At 42.3% G+C, this 21,463-nt stretch overlaps 1 protein-coding gene across 5 annotated transcripts in view; it reads left to right on the plus strand.

Moving 5' to 3' along the window:
• LOC118379065 (calcium-activated potassium channel subunit alpha-1) overlaps window positions 1-21,463 on the plus strand; it is a 257,064-nt gene that overhangs the window by 14,462 nt on the left and 221,139 nt on the right. For all 5 annotated transcript variants that reach the window (XM_052473233.1, XM_052473242.1, XM_052473237.1 and 2 more), the window contains exon 2: window positions 18,874-19,029. In XM_052473233.1, the coding sequence (XP_052329193.1) occupies window positions 18,874-19,029 (156 nt within the window). The remainder of the gene's footprint in view (window positions 1-18,873; window positions 19,030-21,463) is intronic.

Below are 21,463 nucleotides of genomic sequence, written 5' to 3' on the forward strand. Positions count from 1 at the left end.
AGGTGGTGAGGTTAAGCACTTTTAGAATTAACAGATATCCTCTACTGATGGGATGAGGTCAATATCCTTCCAGGATACCTGGGCTAGGTTGATTAGAAAGGCCTGCTGGCTGAAGTGTTTTAGGGAGCGTTTGACAGTGATGAGGGGGTGGTTGTTTGATCGCTGACCCATTACAGATAGAGGCAGTGATTGCTGAGATCCTGCTTGAAGACTGCAGAGGTGTATTTAGAGGGCATGTTGGTCAGGATGATATCTATGAGGGTGCCTGTGTTTACGGATTTAGGGTCGTACCTGGTAGGTTCCAGGATAATTTGTGTGAGATTGAGGGCATCTAGCTTAGATTGTAGGACAGCCGGGATGCTAAGCATATCCCAGTTTAGGTCACCTATCAGTACAAACTCTGAAGATAAATGGGGGGCAATTAATTCACATATGGTGTCCAGGGCACAGATAAGGGCTGAGGGGGGTCTATAACAAGCGGCAACAGTGAGAGACTTATTTCTGCAAAGGTGGCTTTTCAAAAGTAGAAGCTCAAATTGTTTGGGCACAGACCTGGATAGCATGACAGAACTCTGCAGGCTGTCTCTGCAGTAGATTGCAACTCCACCCCCTTCGGCAGTTCTTTCTTGACGTAAAATGCTGTAGTTGGGGATAGAAATTTCTGAATTTTTGGTGGACTTCCTAAGCCAAGATTCAGACACAGCTAGGACATCAGGGTTGGCGGAGTGTGCTAAAGCAGTAAAAAAATAAAATTTAAATAAAAAACTTACGGAGGAGGCTTCTGATGTTAATATGCATGAAACCAAGGCTTTTACGGTTACAGAAGTCAACAAATGAGAGCACCTGGGGAATAGGAGTTGAATTGGGGCTACAGGGCCTGGGTTAACCTCTACATCATCATCGGAGGAGCAGTAGGATAAGGGTACAGCCGACAGCTATAAGAACTGGTCGTCTAGTGCGTTGGGGACAGAGAATAAAAGGAGCAGATTTATGAGTGGTAGAATAGATTCAAGGAATAATGTACAGACAAGGGTATGGTAGAATGTGAGTGCAGTGGAGGTAAACCAATGAGTTGGGTGACAATGAGCGGTTGTCTCTGGAGGCACCAGTTAACCTTGGTGAGGTCTTTGCATGTGTGTGGGGTGGGACTAAAGAGCTATCTAAGGCATTTTGAGTGGGACTAAGGGCTCTACAGTGAAATAAACAATAAAAACTAGCCAAAACAGCAGTAGACATTAGAGAGAGGCATAAAGCAATCACAGGTGTTGAATGGGAGAGCTAAGACAACAACAGGTAAATGGCGATGAATGGGCAGAGCGGGTCAGTTAGGTACATACAGGACCTGAGTTCGAGGCTGGGGCCGGCAGGTAAACATAATTAGGTACCAAGTTATTGAAACAGTCCAGGGGGCATCAGCTGTGTAGCCGAGTGATCATAGGGTCAAAAGAACATCAATAGGTGAGTCAGGGTGCTGTTCGGTATTCACTACTACGCTTGGCAAGCAGGGGACACCTGAGCACATACTTTAGCTCAGGAAGTCAGCTGACCACACTGTTAATCCTCTGTCATTCTCTGAGAGAATATTCATACTCTGTTATGGATAATGTTTGAAGATGGTCATACCATGGATCATTTATTATTTGATTTAGAATTTTTTGGACCCCTGTAGGTATATAAAATAACGAATTTGGGCTTTACTACGATAGTACATAGAAACACATTGAATTACACATTCATAATCGGCAAAAAATAAATAATGAATAAGGTTTTGAAGTGTCTGTCCTATATCTAGGAGGTAATAAGAAATCTCAGGAAATGTTTGTTTTTTGGACACATTTATATTTAACACCCTTTTTGCTACAAAACTTCCTCCATACTTCCATTTGCTTGTATGGGTTACCTTCAGATGAGTACCGTTTCACATGTGGGGGTCGTAGTTCAAAACGGAGAACACTATTGTGTTCGTGACAGTCTCATTTTTCCATAGAGTGGCTAAACCGTTCAGACACTACAGACATTTTCATGAGAAGGCCGATTTTCGGATGTCTCATGGTTTGAAAAGTTTGGTGTCGCTTAGAAATGTCCTTGTTTTTGAAAGAAAAATACATTTTTTGACCATTAACTTAACATCAAATTGATCAAAAGTACAGTGTAGACATTGTTAATGTTGTAAATGACTATTGTAGTTGGAAACAACAGATTTTTTTATGGAATATCTACACGGGCGTACAGAGGCCCATTATCAGCAACCATCACACCTGTGTTCCAATGGCACGTTATGGTAGCTAATCCAAGTTTATAATTTTAAAATTTTAGCATTTTAAAAGGCTTTTAGCACAGCTAACATAATTGCTGGCCAAGAAGGCTAGCATCCCAGAGTCACCTCTTCACTGTTGACATTGAGACTGGTGTTTTGTGGGTACTATTTAATGAAGCTGCCAGTTGAGGACTTGTAAGGCATCTGTTTCTCAAACTAGGCACTCTAATGTACTTGTCCCTTTGCTCAGTTGTGCACCAGGGCCTCCCACTCTTTCTATTCTGGTTAGAGACAATTTGCGCTGTTCTGTGAGGGGAGTAGTACACAGCATTGTACGAGATCGTCAGTTTCTTGGCAATTTCTCGCATGGAATAGACTTCATTTCTCAGAACAACAATAGACTGATGAGTTTTAGAAGAAAGTTAATTGTTTCTGGCCATTTTGAGCCTGTAATCAAACCAACAAATGCTGATGCTCCAGATATTCAACTAGTCGAAAGAATGACAGTTTTATTGCTTCTTTAATCAGATCAACAGTTTTCAGCTGTGCTAACATAATTGCAAAACGCTAGGTTTTGGGCTTCTTTAAAATGTGCTCTGTAAATGCTTTTCCTGATCGGATTTACACACACACACACACACACACACACACACACACACACACACACACACACACACACACACACACACACACACACACACACACACACACACACACACACACACACACACACACACACACACACACACAGAGAGAGATTGTGTATGACAGTTATATTCTTACATGGAAAAAGGCTATTCTTGTTATCTGTGTAACTTATATGTTTTACTCACTGTTATATTACTCTTCTCTAACTTCTGAACTTGCACATTCAGGACATTCCCTTTCATTCCATTCTTGCTTACAATATCCTGTATCTTATAAGAGTTATGCCTACAGTCTCTAATTGAAAATTATTACGCGCAAAACACAAATGGGATGAATGGAGATATTCTGGTAATGTCCAAGTTTAGCAGTTACAGAAGTGTAATTTTATATGAGTAAGCACTAAGCAATCTGTGTGAGTCTTTTGTTAATCAACTGGCAAAATATTGGCATTTATTGGACTATAGCCCAAACAGTGGTAATAACAGGTACCTTAATACCACTTTTGAATTTTTTGAGATGCCTCCCTATCTTTTAGTTTTCACCATAGAGAACGGATTCATTTATAATTGAGATCTTGTGACATATGTATTAATATGTTTTTGAATAATGCAAAGACTTCTGCTGAAATTGTATCAAGGGCCTCGTGTTCTATTCCTGTTCAATGTCTTCTTCCTTTAAGAACTGATGTTGAAGGATCCAGAGATTATAGTGCTGATCAATCATGTCTAATATCCGACATGGTAGAGCCTAGATTTAGTTTGGATGAAAGTGTAACCTAAATTTAGAAGTGACTGCATAATGTATCAAATAGTCAGAAAGCAGATCATTTACAAAGCTAATGATATTGCAATGATTAATGATGTATAGTGTTACAAGAATATATAAAAATTGATGTTACTAATTACCAAAGTAATTTTTCTAAACAATTTGTTTATACCCTGGCTTTCATCTATGCAAAATGTACATAAAAACTGCAAACACTACAGAACGACTCACAAACAAGAGTGAAATAGGCTTACCTGAGAGCATACAATTGTCCATACACGACCAGCCCTTTCAACTTAGAACAGATAGAGGGCTTCATGGGTCCCCCCAAACTCAAATACCCAAGATCCGGGTCCAAGGTTCAAACTTTTCCCCCGGGTCCGGGTCGGTCCTGTTTGATTGTCATCGGGTCTCGGTTCTATGTAACTACACCTGATAGACCAGAGTGGACCCAAACACAGCTCTGCATAGCCTATACCATATTTATTTTACTCTATTACATTTCCTTATAGAAGGGATATCCATCATAGTGGCTGGTGAAAGTATTCACCCCCTTGGCATTTTTCCTATTTCTTTGCCGTCACGGCAGATTTCCTCCTCTTCGTCTGAAGAGGAGTAAGGATCGGACCAAGATGCATGGTAAGTGTTCGTCTGAAGAGGAGTAAGGATCGGACCAAGATGCATGGTAAGTGTTCGTCTGAAGAGGAGTAAGGATCGGACCAAGATGCATGGTAAGTGTTCGTCTGAAGAGGAGTAAGGATCGGACCAAGATGCATGGTAAGTGTTCGTCTGAAGAGGAGTAAGGATCGGACCAAGATGCATGGTAAGTGTTCGTCTGAAGAGGAGTAAGGATCGGACCAAGATGCATGGTAAGTGTTCGTCTGAAGAGGAGTAAAAGGATCGGACCAAGATGCATGGTAAGTGTTCGTCTGAAGAGGAGTACGGATCGGACCAAGATGCATGGTAAGTGTTCGTCTGAAGAGGAGTAAGGATCGGACCAAGATGCATGGTAAGTGTTCGTCTGAAGAGGAGTAAGGATCGGACCAAGATGCATGGTAAGTGTTCGTCTGAAGAGGAGTAAGGATCGGACCAAGATGCATGGTAAGTGTTCGTCTGAAGAGGAGTAAGGATCGGACCAAGATGCATGGTAAGTGTTCGTCTGAAGAGGAGTAAGGATCGGACCAAGATGCATGGTAAGTGTTCGTCTGAAGAGGAGTAAGGATCGGACCAAGATGCATGGTAAGTGTTCGTCTGAAGAGGAGTAAGGATCGGACCAAGATGCATGGTAAGTGTTCGTCTGAAGAGGAGTAAAAGGATCGGACCAAGATGCATGGTAAGTGTTCGTCTGAAGAGGAGTAAGGATCGGACCAAGATGCATGGTAAGTGTTCGTCAATTTATTATAAAACATAAACTGAACACTAAGAAATACAAAACAATAAATGTGAACATGAACGAAACAGTACCGTGTCGTGACAGACACAGAAACAAACACCCACAAACCAACAGTGAAACCCAGGCTACCTAAGTATGATTCTCAATCAGAGACAACTAACGACACCTGCCTCTGATTGAGAACCATACTAGGCCGAAACAGAAACCCAACCTAGAAACACAAAACATAGAATACCCACCCAACTCACTTCCTGACCAATTAAAACAAAGAAATAACACAAGAACTAGGGTCAGAACGTGACAGTTGCCTTACAACCTGGAATTAAAATGGATTTTTGTGGGGTTTGTATCATTTGATTTACACAACATGCCTACCACTTTGAAGATGCTTTTTCTTGTGAAACAAACAAGAACTAAGACAAAAAACAGAAAACTTTAGCGTGCATAACTTTTCACCCCCCCAAAAACAATACTTTGTAAAGTCTCCTTTTACAGCAATTACAGCTACAAGTCTCTTGGGGTATGTCTCTATAAGCTTGGCACATCACTGGGATTTTTGCCCATTCTTCAAGGCAAATCTGCTCCAGCTCCTTCAAGTTGGATGGGTTCCACTGGCGTACAGCAATATTTAAGTCATACCACAGATTCTCAATTGGAATGAAGTCTGGGCTTTGACTTAGCCATTCAAAGACAATTAGATGTTTCCCCTTAAACGACGGGAGTGTTGCTTTAGCAGTATGCTTAGGGATATTGTCCTGCTGGAAGGTGAACCTCCGTCCCAGTCTCAAATCTCCAGTAGACTGAAACAGGTTTCCCTCAAGAATTTCCCTGTATTTAGCACCATCCACCATTCCTTCAATTCTTACCAGTTTCCCAGTACCTGCCGATGAAAAACATCCCCACAGCATGATGCTGCCACCACCATGTTTCACTGTGGGGATAGTATTCTTGGGGTGATGCCAAAAAGCTACATTTTGGTCTCATCTGACCAGAATACCTTCTTCCATATGTTTGGGGAGTCTCCCACATGCCTTTTGGCGAACACTAAACATGTTTGTTTATTTTTATCTTTAAGCAATGGCTTTTTTTCTGGCCACTCTTCCGTAAAGCCCAGCCCTGTGGAGTGTACTGCTTAAAGCCCTGACCTCAATCCTATAGAAAATTTGTGACCAGAACTGAAAAAGCGTGTGCGAGCAAGGAGGCCTACAAACCTGACTTAGTTACACCAGCTCTGTTAGGAATGGGCCAAAATTCACCCAACTTATTGTGGGAAGCTTGTGGAAGATTACTCGAAACGTTTGACCAAAGTTAAACCATTTGAAGGCAATGCTACCAAATACAAATTGAGTGTATGTAAACTTCTGACCCACTGGGAATGTGATGAAAGAAATAAAAGCTGAAATAAATCCTTCTCTCTACTATTATTCTGACATTTCACATTCTTAAAATAAAGTGGTGATCCTAACTGACCTAAGACAGGGACTTTTTACTCGGATTAAATGTTAGGAATTGTGAAAAACTGAGTTTAAATGTATTTGGCTAAGGTGTATGTAAACTTCGACTTCAACTGTATGTGTCTAGTTTGGGCTCGGGTCTGATTGTTCGGGTCCGGGTCCACCTTTCCAATAAAATTATTGGGTCTGTTCGGGTCTGATTGTCCTTCGGTCCATTTTAGGTTCAGGTCCAACTTTTTGGACCAGACAAGACCTCGAAACAGGAAATGGTCCCATTGGAAATACCAATAACAGGTGGAACCATTCCTATCCTCACATGAAACAAAATAAGACACCTCAAAACAAGAAATAAAAAATAAAAAATTTTACATCAACAAATATGATGGTAACTGGTAATAATATTTTACATTTTAAATAGCATGAAATGTAATATTATGTCACAGACATTTCAAAATATGAAGGAAAAAGGATACTGCACACTGCTCTTGATAGTATCACTGATCTTTAATGAGCTTACGTATCGGCCTCTGCCTGTTACCAGGCACTCTGTAGAACACCCCGCCATCATGTCATGAGACTCAAGCAGGATAGTTGCGGTAGAAGTGTTACAAACTAAAACACGTTTTTTTGTCAAAACAAGCAACGTAAGGACTCGATATAAGCCTGGATGTAAAGAACCACCATTAACCACTAACACATATAAACGCAACCTCTCATCTGAACATGAATAAATAGGAAATTTAAGTTGAAAAACGTCTGTATTTCTGGCGCGAGTCTGCATCCTCACAAGTTACATCCATCAATGCAAATTTCACTGATATGTTCACTTCATTCATTCTATATTAATTAGTGGTATTATAATCTAACCATTTTGCCTTGATTGGGAAGTTGGGAATCCAGTAGAAATGAAAGGATCTTCACATTGGAGTCCACTTTGGTCTCCTGAAGGTGAGAACAGTCATCTTGGTTCTCTGAGGATGAAGCTAGACAGCCATCTTTGATTTATGAGGGTCTCTTTTCATTATACTAATTGGTCTGAGGGATGTCTAATATCACCACTGGCCATTTATCTCTGAACTCTGCCATTTCTGACATAAAAAATTCATAGAGAACGGCTTTTTCATGCTACATTTTTAGACTTAGTCATTAACTATCTGAGAGGGTCACAGTTTGAAGCCAATTATATGAATTTAATGCCACTTTTTTCCCTTTTCCTTTATCAGATTCTCTCGTTGACTACTCAGTCATTATCTATGTGAAGTACGTTCAGGGTACAATTTAACCAGGTGCCGTTTGCATGTCATATGTCAAAAGCAACAACATTTCCCTGACCTTGGCTCAGAACTATGTGTAGAGAACGATGTGTATCTGATAGAAAGAGCTCCACTGAAGGTTCATTACATAGGTGTATTTAGTACTTCTTTCTATGTAACAGTATGACTAAAAACATGCTTTTTTAATTCTACTAAATCAATGGTTGTGAATGACTCCTCAGCTATATTGAAGACAGGTTGCACTAGACTAAATCAGAATGGCTTCAAGCTTTACAGAGTACCATGGCCAGAAGGGTAATTCAGAGTGTCGTGTCACCAGAGATGGGCAGTATTTCTGTTATATGTATTTAAAATACATATGTAATTACTTCTGCACTACAATTCAATGTATTTTGTAACAAGATACTTCAAGACCTGTAATTTGTATTTTCAAAATATAAAATACTTTTCTATACCATGTTTTGTAGCGGTTCACAATTTAGTGGCTCTCTTTCACCCTGAATTAGTATCAGAAGTCTGATGGCACTATGGTGAGATAAGTGTCTGCTAAATAACCTAAATGTCAATGATATTTGTATTTTATATTGTTACATTGGTCTTTAGAGTATTGTTTAATTGTAACAAGATACATTACATATCTTTGCACATCTCTGAATGTAGCAGTGTGTAGCATTGTATACACACTCAGAAAAAAGGATATGTTTAGTGTAAAGTATTGTGCCTGGGGGTACAAATTACACATAGGGTACCTTCAGAGGTGTACATATAATCTGTTCGGTACCTTTTAGGGTACATGTGTGGATAATCTAGTATATTGGTACATTTCTTAACCCAATATCTTGAATTTAAAGGTACAATCATCACACATACTCAAAACACACCCCTCATTATCATATTTCCCAGCATGCAGGTAGATTTTTAGAGTTGTTGGTATCTATATAATAGGTGTGTTTTTGCATATACCTTGATTGATTGATTGATTAGATTGATCTTATTCTACACAAAAATGAATAACAAATGTTTCTTAACTAATATAATTTGTTAGTAGTTATTTCACCTGTTACTAACATGGCTAATCACATTTAGATGGTTTAGATAGTCTCACTTAGCAAATTTCTCCATTTTGGCAGTCATTTTAAATGCAGTTTGGCATTGACTAAAAGTAAACATTTTGGGATATCCTAAATCTGATTGGATTTCTATAGAGACCCACATTGGAGGTGTCATAATACCCATTAAACCTAGCGGTTGCAATTGTTTGAAAATGCTAACTAGCATCAAAGTAGACATCATGCAAGACTACAAATCCCTGCAAGCTCCTGCACGTCATCTCTAGCTGACATCTTTGGTAACAGGTATTGTGTCAATTTTAAACTTGCATAAGACAATTCATATAATTGTCAATTCAAAGAAATTTTGATAGTTGATCCAAAGATTCTTACTTTTGCCTCGATTCAGCAGTCTTGTCCAGATCATCATGGCATTTGTAGTTCTTTATGATCGTCACATTAGCAGCTAATTAGCATTTCATTTTGGGGGGGAAAATATTGGCCAATATATTGTATTGTAGAATAATAGTGAAGACATCAACACTATGAAATAACACATATGGGATCATGTAGTATTTTAGATTTTAGATTCTTCAAAGGAGCCACCCTTTGCCTTGATGACAGACAGCTTTGCACACTCTTGGCATTCTCTCAACCAGCTTCAGCTGGAATGCTTTTCCAACAGTCTTGAAGGAGTTTCCACATATGCTGAGCACTTGTTGGCTGCTTTTCCTTCACTCTGCAGTCCAACTCATCCTAAACCATCTCAATTGGGATGAGGTCGGGTGATTGTGGAGGCCAGGTCATCTGATGCAGCTCTCCAGGGGCCCTATGATTTCCGTGATGCGAAAAAACTAATAAAAATGGAATTAACTGTAAAACAAGGAATATTGCAGAATTTTCAATAATTTGGCAGAATTTGTTAATTGTTTTTAATCAAAAGTGGGCCTAATTATTGTAGTAACCAAAATGATTTCATAATTGTAAAATTACAGACGAGTAGACCTAGAGAAATACTTCTGTTTTTGAGGGGGGTCGGTCGTGCGTAGGACCCTTACGTCACTACTTGGCTGTCACTTTGAGAAACATGTCGAAGAGGCCGTCTCAGACGGCCAAGTCATAAAAAATTTAAAAAATCTACTCTAACCCCTAAATTCAGAGCAGAGTATTACCCAAAGGACTATTATGAGTCAGGCGATAAGCTGTTCTGCTAATTCTGTCAACATACTATTGATTGGACCCCATAAAAATACATGTGATGACCACTTAAAGTCTAAAGCCCATGTGAAGAACAAGGGAAAGCACTGTGTTAGCCAGAACATACCTCTTCAAACTACCATTACTAGTGCAAGCGCATCAGAAGATTCAAGACGAGAATTTATTCAGGACTTTGTGGCTGTGTGCACCGAGTCTGACTTCCCCTTAGAAAAGCAAAGAAAGCTACGGCTTGTTTCTAGTGAAGCATTGCAAACAGGGAGGAGCGTTGGCAGAAAATGACAGCAGCCTCCGTCAAACTCACCTACCACGTGTGTTCGACCAGCATATGAGTGCCGTTCTACAGAAGATCCGTGGGCAGGCTCCAGATATGGAAGAGCCATAGATCCTTGCATTAATCCTTTGGTATTTTTTTTTCATTTATAATAAAACACTTATGTGAAGCACTCTATTTTACAAAAAAGAATGAATGCAACATTTATAAGTATAACTCTAGGTTTTGCCTATTGCTTACTGCATTGTTGCCTAGATTCTTACATTACTTTTTAAAATGTATAATGAAACACAATAGAATCATTACACATTTACTGTTATTCATTCACATTATTAGACACTCTTTATGATGATAACATTTGCATAAACCGTAAAACACAGAATTCAGAAAAATGTACAGAAAAAACAGAATGTGGGAAAAATAAAATGGAATTTGGAAAAAAATGTAAATCTGAAGGGGTGAATGAGAATATGTACATATAAAAATATATGGCAGCATAGGCAAGGTGCAATAGATGGTATAAAATACAGTATATACATATGATATGAGTAATGTAAGATATGTAAACATTCTAAAAATTGACATTATTTAAAGTGGCATTGTTTAAAGTGACTTGTGATCCATTTTATTAAAGTGGCCAGCGATTGGGTCTCAATCTAGGCAGCAGCCTCTCTGAGTTAGTGACTGCTGTTTAACAGTCTGATGGCCTTGAGATAGAAGCTGTTTTTCAGTCTCTCGGTCCCAGCTTTGATGCACCTGTACTGACCTCGCCTTCTGGATGGTAGCGGTGTGACCAGGCAGTGGCTCAGGTGATTGTTGTCCTTGATAATATTTTTGGCCTTCCTGTGACATCGGGTGGTGTAGGTGTCATAGAGGGCGGGTAGTTTGCCCCCGGTGATGCGTTGTGCCAACCACATCATCCTCTGGAGAGCCTTGTGGTTGAGGGTGGTGCAGTTGCCGTACCAGGCGGTGATACAGCCCGACAGGATGCTCTCAAATGTGCACCTGTAAAAGTTTGTGAGGGTTTTGGGTGACAAGCCAAATTTCTTCAGCCTCCTGAGCTTGAAGGGCACTGTTGCGCCTTCTTCACCACACTGTCTGTATGGGTAGACCATTTCAGTTTGTCTGTGATGTGTACGCCAAGGTACTTAAAACTATCCACCTTCTCTGCTGCTGTCCCTTCAATGTGGATAGGGGGGTGCTCCCACCTGCGTTTTTTTGAAGCCCACGATCATTTCCTTTGTTTTGTTGATGTTGAGTGAGAGGTTTTTTTCCTGACACCAAACTCTGAGTACCTTCACCTCCTCCCTGTAGGATGTCTCGTCAGGGAGTGTTGTGTTGTGTGTTGTGTCATGTTGTGTCGTCTGCAAACTTGATGATTGAGTTGGAGGCTTGCATGGCCACTCAGTCGTGGGTGAACAGGGAGTACTGGAAGGGGCTGAGCACGCACCCTTGTGGGGCCCCATGAGGGCTTGATGATGAGCTTGGAGGGTACTATGGTGTTGAATGCTGAGCTGTAGTCAATGAACAGCATTCTTACATAGGTATTCCTCTTGTCCAAATGGGATAGGGCATGTGCAGTGTGATGGCGATTGCGTCGTCTGTGGACCTGTTGGGGCGGTATGCAAACGGAAGTGGGTCTAGGGCGGCCGGTAAGGTGGAGGTGATATGATCCTTGACTAGTCTCTCAAAGCACTTCATGATGACAAAAGTGAGTGTTACAGGGCGTTTGTCATTTAGTTAAGTTATCTTTGCCTTCTGGGTACAGGAACAATGGTGGCCATCTTGAAGCATGTGGAGACAGCAGACTGGGATAGGGAGAGATTGAATATGTCCGTAAACACACCAGCCAGCTGGTCTGCACATGCTCTGAGGACGCGGCCAGGGATGCCATCTGGGCCAGCAGCCTTGCGAGGGTTAACACGTTTATATGTTTTACTCACGTCGGCCACGGAGAAGAAAAGGGGGGGTGCAGTCCTTGTTAGCGGGCCGTGATGATGGAACTGTATTATCCTCAAATCGGGCAAGAAGGTGTTTAGTTTGTCTAGAAGCGTGAAGTCGGTGTCTGTGACGTGGCTGGTTTTCTTTTGTAGTCTGTGATTTCCTAAAGACCCTGTCACATACGTCTCGTGTCTGAGCCGTTGAATTGTGACTCCACTTTGTTCCTGTACCGGCATTTCGCTTGTTTGTTTGCCTTGTGGAGGGAATAACTACACTGTTTATATTCAGCCATATTCGCAGACCTCTTTCCATAGTTAAATGCGGTGGTTTGCACTTTCAGTTTTGCGCGAATGCCGCCATTTATCCATGGTTTCTGGTTAGGATAGGTTTTAATAGTCATAGTGGGTACAACATCTCAAATGCATTTCCATTTAAACTCACTCAACGAGTCAGTGTACAGATCGATATTGTTCTCTGGGACTGACCGGAACATATTCCAGTCCGCGTGATCAAAGCAATCTTGAAATGTGGATTCTGATTGGTTAGACCAGCATTGAATGGTTCTAGTCACTGGTACATCCTGTTTGAGTTTCTGGTAGGAGCAAGATAGTGTCGTGGTCGGATTTGCCGAAGGGAGGGCGGGGGAGGGCTTTGTATGCATTGCGGAAGTTAGAGTAGCAGTGATCGAGTGTATTACCGCCACGAGTACTGCAATCAATTTGCTGATAGAATTTAGGTAGCCTTGTTCTCAAATTTGCTTTGTTAAAATCCACAGCTACAATAAATGCAGCCTCAGGATATATGTTTTCCAGTTTACATAGAGTCCAGTGAAGTTCCTTGAGGGTGTGTTTGCTTGAGGGGGAATGTACACAGCTGTGACAATAACTTAAGATAATTTTCTTGGGAGGTAATATGGCCGGCATTTGATTGTAAGGAATTCTAGGACGGGTGAGCAGAAGGATTTGTTATGACTTGTTTTGATTACACTATGAGTCGTTAATCATGAAGCATACACCCCCGCCCTTCCTCTTCCCAAAGAAGTGTTTATCTCTGTCGGCTCGATGCATGGACAAGCCCGGTGGCTGAACCAATTCCAACAACATATCCTGAGAGAGCCATTTTTCCATGAAACAGAGAATGTTACAATCTCTGATGTCTCTCTAGAAGGCAGCCCTTGCTTGTGTCATTGTTGTGTCATTGTCCTGTTGAAAAACAAATGATAGTCCCACTAAGCGCAATACAGATGGGATGGCGCATCGCTGCAGAATGCTGTGGTATCCATGCTGGTTAAATGTTTTCTAAATAAATCACTGACAATCTCACCAGTAAAACACCCCTACACCTCCTCCTCCATGCTTCACGGTGGGAACCACACATGTGGAGATCATCTGTTCACCTACTCTGCATCTCACAAAGACACAGCGGTTGGAACCAAACATCTCAAATTTGGACTCATCAGACCAAAGGACAGATTTCCAAAGGTCTAATGTCCATTGCTCGTGTTTCTTGGCCCAAGCAGGTCTCTTCTTCTTATTGGTGTCCTTTAGTAGTAGTTTCTTTGCAGCAATTCAGCCACAAAGGCCTGATTCACACAGTCTCCTCTGAACAGTTGATGTTGAGATGTGTCTGCTCCTTGAACTCTGACGCATTTATTTGGTCTGCAATTTTTGAGGTGCAGTTAACTCTAATGAACTTATCCTCTGCAGCAGAGGTAACTCAGGGTCTTCCTTTCCTGTGACGGTCCTCATAAGAGCCAGTTTCATCATAGCGCTTGATGGTTTTTGCGACTGCACTTGAAGGACCTTTCAAAGTTCTTGACATTTTCCGCATTGACTGACCTTCATGTCCTATATAGTGCACTATTACAGGCCCTGTTCAAAAGTATTGCACTAAAGTAGAAATAGGTTTAATTTGGGATGGAGCCCTTGCCTCATGCGGGCAGGAGCATGTCCCTGGCCAGACAATAGAACCCTGGTCCTGGAGTTCTGCAGGTGCTTCATGTATTTGATTTAACCAACCTGGAAGACCAGGTGTGTTGAATTTAGGCAATCAATGAACTGATCAATTATCAAATCAAATCAAATTTGATTTGTCACATGAGCCGAATACAACCTTATCGTGAAATGCTTACAATGCTTACAGGCCTATAACCAACAATGCAGTTCAAGAAATAAGAAAATATTTACTAAATAAACTAAAGTAAAAAATAAAACAAAGGTAACACAATCAGATAATGAGGCTATATACAGGGGGTACCGGTACCGAGTCAATGTGCGGGGACCAGGTAAATCAAGGTAATTTGTACATGTAGGTAGGGGTAAAGTCACTATGCATAGATAATAAACAGTGAGTAGCAGCAGTGTAAAACCAAGAGGGGGGTCAATGTAAATAGTCCGGGTGTCCATTTGATTAAATGTTCAGCAGTCTTATGGCTTAGGGGTTTCAGAAGCTGTTGAGAAACCATTTTGGACCTAGACTTGGTGTTCCGGTACCGCTTGCCTTGTGGTAGCAGAGAGAACTGTCTGACTTGGCTGACTGGAGTCTTTGACAATTTTTAGGGCCTTCCTCAGTTGGTCTCGTGTGGTACCTAGTTGTGACAAAGTATTGAAGTACCTGCAGCACCCCAGGAACAGGGTTGCCTACCGCTGCAATAGGAGATGGTTCATCTGCTCGTCTGCTAGAGGATGCCTGGCTTTGCTCTGAATAATAGCTCCTACTAACACGATTATGCATGCTTCCCAAAAGGCACACTATTACCTATATAGCACACTACTTTTGACCAGGGCTCATAGGGCTCTGGTCAAAAGTAGTGCACTATGTAGGGAATAGGATGTCATTTTGGAAGTGACCTAGATTTCACAGCATTAAACTGACACTAAATACGACTAAATATGTTGTTTTCCGTTCCGCAACTGTTACGGTACATCCCTAAAGACGATCTGCTGCAACAAAAACACAAACAACCACAACAACAAGCTGGGTTTGTTCATTATGGGGGTTTTCTACATATTATTATCAGTGCCAGTATTACCACTTCAGTTTGGTTTGAATCTCCTCATGAAAGAGCCACAGAATAATTATATCCTCTCTGATAATATAACCTCATTTCAGAACTGTCCTTTATATCTGTTCACATATTTTAGAGTTATTATGCTTTATTGTCTGCTGTTCACAGACATACAAACAATTGAGCGCGATTTTGTTTCTGTGTTAGTAGCCTTTCCATTCATACATCCTGTGCTTTGCGTGAGTGCCATCGGAACAGTGCCGATCCCCCAGCTCTCTGAAGGTTTATGGCTGAAGCAGAGGCACAGCACATACTGCTTGCTGCGCAGTTACATGCCAGGAGAGCTTTGAAGTCGTGCTAGCCAATCAGACACACAACAACCCCAGTGCATGTTGGGAGAACGGCATGCTGAAATCCTGGGTATTAACACTGCAACAGCAGTCTGACTCTAATAAACGTAGCATTGTTTAACCAGCTGTTGGAAGATGACGCAGATAGGTACACGCTCGAGCGCACGCACACACAGGCACGCACCCACAATGCCATCATCTGTGAGAAAACAAGGTCACAATCACCACAGCGTCTTGTTGTTGTATTGTATTCTTTCCCCATCAGTGAACATGTTCATATTGGCCTCTCGACCTTCTCAGAACCCAGTGAAATTACATCAAGCAATTCTTCATAGGTCCTGAGCTCCTGTGAAAATAGGGATGCATGCCAAATGGCACCCTATTCCGTTTATAGTGTATTACTGCCCTATGGGTCCTGGTCAAAAGTAGGGAACTATATAGGAAATAGGGTGCCATTTGGGACGAAACAAACATCTGACGGCGTGAGGTCATTGGGCAGTGGGGTGCAGGCTACGGGGGTTATGGGTAGAAAAGCAAGGAGCGTCATGTGATGGGGCTGCGGGGCGCTTCACGAGGTAGTGAACGCAAATAATTTTCTTCTTCTAAATAGTACCAGATTCTTTGACTTGTAACCATAGTGGATACCTTTTTGGTGCTGAAGTATATAGATTCCGTTTTTGATGGTTCTATAAAGAACCATGGATGATTGAGGGGCAGCTCTTGGGGAACTGTGTGGGGGGGATCTTGGAGGGCTGATGGCCAATCTTGGAGGGCTGGTGGCCTGGCGGTTGGGAGCTTGGGCCGGTGGCTGATGGATCTCTGGTTGGGCTCCCCGTTTTTGACCTTGTGTGGGATCTGTCAACGTGCCCTTGAGCAGGGCATTGACCCTGGTTGCTTCTGTTGATCGGCTTCACTGCAAGTATATTGTATGTTTTAAATATCCAATAAAAAATGTTTTTTTAAAAAAGGAACATGTTCTTAATGTTCTCAATTTGAAAGGTTGCTTGTAGAACCCTTTGAAGAACCTTACAGTTATTTTTTATGGTCAGCCATATTATATTGTTAAAATTCTATGGGTGTTATAAATGTGTTAATTGACAAGATACATCAAGTAGAACCCTCATGAAGAACCCTTTGGTTACAGGGTTTTGTAATCTGTCCCTATGGGGGGGAACCATTTTGAGGCCATTGAATTACAATTACAAAATACCCTAAAGAACAATGTGTCAAAAATAAAATATAAGATACTTTTGCAAAGTATTGTATATCATTAAAATACATGTATTTTGTATTTTAAAATGTAAAACTACATTTGCAAGTAGCCCGCCGAACAGCAACAACATTCTCAGTAACTGTTCCAGAAACGTTGTACTTGTTATGACTGTGATATGTTGTTGTTTATCTACCTGAGTTGAATGCACTGTCACTCTGGATAATAGTGTCTGCTAAATAACATAAATGTACATGTGAAAATGAACAACTGCAAAGCACACTGAGTATTGTCATTTGCCTTGTTTCGGAGCTGAGCTCAGAGTAATAATCAGCATGCTTTGCAATTGCAAGTTCATTTTTACACATGTATATTTAGTTAATTTAGCTGACACTCTTATCACTCCGTAGTGCCATCAGACTTTTGATACCAATGTAGGGTGAAAAGATTAGGGCCACAAGATTGTGAACAGCTATATAGAAATGGTGTAGAAAAGTACTTTGTATTTTGAAAATACACATTTCAGCTTTCAAAAGTATATTGTTACAAATGTAATTGGAGTGTAGTTCAATCCAGTCTAATACAACATACAGAAGTAATTAAAATACTTATTTTAAATACACATAACAGAAATTCTGCCTCTCATGAAGAAACCTCTGGTTCCAGGTAGAACAAATGACAGGTTCTACAGTTATACTTATAGGATACTTCAGATGCGCTTATGGCGCACACTGTTAAGTATTCGCACAGCAGACATCCTAGCCCATTTACTGAGGCAGAAACTCACTGAGGCAGCAGAGCCCAGCTGACTCACTGAGGCAGCAGACAGTCCAGCCCACTCACTGAGGCAGCAGACAGTCCAGCCCACTCACTGAGGCAGAAACTCACTGAGGCAGCAGACAGCCCAGCCCACTCACTGAGGCAGCAGACAGCCCAGCCCACTCACTGAGGCAGAAACTCACTGAGGTAGCAGACAGCCCAGCCCACTCACGGAGCCAGAAACTCACTGAGGCAGCAGACAGCCCAGCCCACTCACTGAGGCAGAAACTCACTGAGGCAGCAGACAGCCCAGCCCACTCACTGAGGCAGAAACTCACTGAGGTAGCAGACAGCCCAGCCCACTCACTGAGGCAGAAACTCACTGAGGCAGCAGACAGCCCAGCCCACTCACTGAGGCAGAAACTCACTGAGGTAGCAGACAGCCCAGCCCACTCACTGAGGCAGAAACTCACTGAGGCAGCAGACAGCCCAGCCCACTCACTGAGGCAGAAACTCACTGAGGCAGCAGACAGCCCAGCCCACTCACTGAGGCAGAAACTCACTGAGGCAGCAGACAGCCCCGCCCACTCACTGAGGCAGAAACTCACTGAGGCAGCAGACAGCCCAGCCCACTCACTGAGGCAGAAACTCACAGAGGCAGCAGACAGCCCAGCCCACTCACTGAGGCAGAAACTCACTGAGGCAGCAGACAGCCCAGCCCACTCACTGAGGCAGAAACTCACAGAGGCAGCAGACAGCCCAGCCCACTCACTGAGGCAGAAACTCACTGAGGCAGCAGACAGCCCAGCCCACTCACTGAGGCAGAAACTCAGTGAGGCAGAAACTCAGGGAGTTGGCTGGGCTGCAGCAGCAGAGGTGCTCTTTGGCTGCTTGGCTACCATGGAGACACTCCTCACACATACACACGTTCTCCCAGAGACACACATACAGACACAGGCGCACACAGAGAGAGACACGCACTCACACGCATGCACACAGCCTCCCAGGCCCGTGTTAGGCTCAGTGTTTGCCTTACTCTCCTGTCTCCTGCTAACGTGTGTGTTGACGTATTGAAAGCAAAACAGGCTGCTTTGGTCTCGACCATGTATTGTTCTTCAGGGCTTGAGACCGGTGGAGCGTGATAGTACATTCAATACATTTGCTCTGAAGATCTTATAACCTGATTAGTAATGCTGATTGTCTCTGTCTCTATTCCTTTCTCACCCCCGTCTCCATCTCTTTCTTCTAATACATCTTGCTCTCTCTCTCTCTTCTAGAATGCTCAGCGGGTCCACAACCCTACCTCCCATGGGGATGGGATCAAGCACACCAAGGAGACGGTGGCTGCACTCAGTGAGGTGGGCTGGATGACCTCCGTCAAAGACTGGGCTGGGGTCATGATATCAGCCCAGACACTGACGGGCAGAGTCCTGGTGAGTCCATGTTGCATAGTCATCTGTATGGTGTCCTCATTAGAACAGAGACCTGGGGAGTCCATGTTGCATAGTCATCTGTATGGTGTCCATATTTGAACAGAGTCCTGGGGAGTCCATGTTGCATGATCATCTGTATGGTGTCCTTATTATAACAGAGTCCTGGGGAGTCCATGTTGCATAGTCATCTGTATGGTGTCCTTATTAGAACAGAGTCCTGGGGAGTCCATGTTGCATAGTCATCTGTATGGTGTCCCTATTAGGACCTGGTACTACAGTATCCATATAAGGGCAGAATCCTGGAGGGTTCATGTTTTATAGTTACCTGTATGGTGTCCATATAAGGACAGCGTCCGGGTGAGTTAGTGTCTCATATTGTTGTTCTGGGTTGCTTTATTTTTTCACAAGGCGTGGTACACATGAATGTCACCTGTCAGGAAAAGTTGATAAGGAATATAGAGGACTCAGAAAAAGTGGTATCCCAGAAGCGTTGAAAACCAGCATTCCATTTTTTATGAATATTCTTATACAAATGGCTTGAATATTCCATTTGTTCTGTGGGCCTGTTCATTTCCTGCATTAGTCATTATGATAAGTTAATTATTGAATAAATTTGGCAAGCCACATAAGCTCACTCTCAGGGCTGCAAATGAAATACTTGCTGTATTTATGTCGATACAAATGACAATGGAAGTTGCACATGCATGTCTGCTTGTTGTGATTTACTTGACCAACATTTAGGCTAAATAATTAATATTCTATTTTTATCAAGAGCCTTCATCAAAAACCACCAATTACAGTGTCTCCCTCAGTCTGATGCTTTTCCAGACCATAACCTAACATGGTCTCACACACAAAGAGCTACGCCGTCCATCAGTCAAAACAAAGCCAGGGTGACGTCTGACAAAGTGGAGAAGTGGATCTGAGATAGGACAGTATTAAGGCCATACCCCCCCATCCCATGCCGTAATACCCTTATCCTGAGAGGGAGAGCGAGAGCAAGAGAGCACAGTTGATCCGTTTACATTTTGGTGAGCCAGCGGACCTGGGTTCAAACAATATTTGAAATATTTCAAATACTTGGAGCGTTTGCTCTGGTCTGCCTCGAGTGCCAGGTAGGAGGGGGTTGCAGTTATGGATCTACTCTATTGGCCTGTTATACCAGACTAGCTCACTCAAGTACAGATAAAGTATTTTAAATGATTTTAAATAGTATTTGAAGAACCCAGATATCATCAGCCGAACCGATGGAAGTGCTCACCAAAGTGTGTGTGTCACATGCCCCCCCTCCTCTCCGCTCCATCCTACGTTATCCTTATTATATTGTATAGTGAGATTAAGCGAAGAGACTTAACCAGCATCAGATTAGAGAGAGGCTCCTCATTTCACTTTAACCCCGTCCCATGCCCCGAATGGCACTCTATTCCCTTTATAGTGCCCTATGTTTGACCAGGGCCCATACGGAAACCCATAGTGCACTATATAGGGAATGGTGCCATTTGGGACCCATCCTGTGTATCCTGCAAGCCTAGGCGGCCTATAATTAAGGACAGTCTTCTGTCCTCAGTCATCCTCTGCAAGGTGCAAAATCAGCTTGGCATCAGAGCGGTCGCTGTTGGCAGTACATCTTCTCCTTAAAAGGGTTGATGCCATCGTTGATGATTTGGCTTTCAGTGCTTAGCAAAGCTAGTTTAGGGACGGGTGATGATGGGGGAGGACTGAGGAGGTAGGTCTAATGAAATGGCGTGTGTACGTTGGAGTGGTGTGCCAAGGGCTGCTGTAGGCTGGATGCAGTGTTAAAAGGGCATTATCTCCTCTGCCACCCCTCTTCATCCCCTCCATCCCCACCCTGCTCCCAAGTCCCAATTGTAGTCCAACCTCCAGCCGGCCTGGCCCACTGTACTGTCTACATTGATGGAGGGAGGCTGTCAATCATGATTTTAGCAGTATGGACCAGGAAGGAACTGTCATTTTATTCACTGTCAGAATGGTGCAGTTTCACCTAGGCTTAGTGAAGCAGAACAAACCTTACTGTTGGAAACAGAGACAAAGCCTGGGGTTAACCAATGTTTTATAAAAACACAGTAGCCTAGTCAGTAGCCTTTAACCAATGTTTTATAAAAACACAGTAGCCGAGTCAGTAGCCTTTAACTAATGTTCTATAAAAACACAGTAGCCTAGTCAGTAGCCTTTAACCAATGTTTTATAAAAACACAGTAGCCGAGTCAGTAGCCTTTAACTAATGTTTTATAAAAACACAGTAGCCTAGTCAGTAGTCTTTAACTAATGTTTTATAAAAACACAGTAGCCGAGTCAGTAGCCTTTAACTAATGTTTTATAAAAACACAGTAGCCGAGTCAGTAGCCTTTAACTAATGTTTTATAAAAACACAGTAGCCTAGTCAGTAGCCTTTAACTAATGTTTTATAAAAACA

This window comes from Oncorhynchus keta, chromosome 2, assembly GCF_023373465.1.
Source record: "Oncorhynchus keta strain PuntledgeMale-10-30-2019 chromosome 2, Oket_V2, whole genome shotgun sequence".
Taxonomy (NCBI): Eukaryota; Metazoa; Chordata; class Actinopteri; order Salmoniformes; family Salmonidae; genus Oncorhynchus; species Oncorhynchus keta.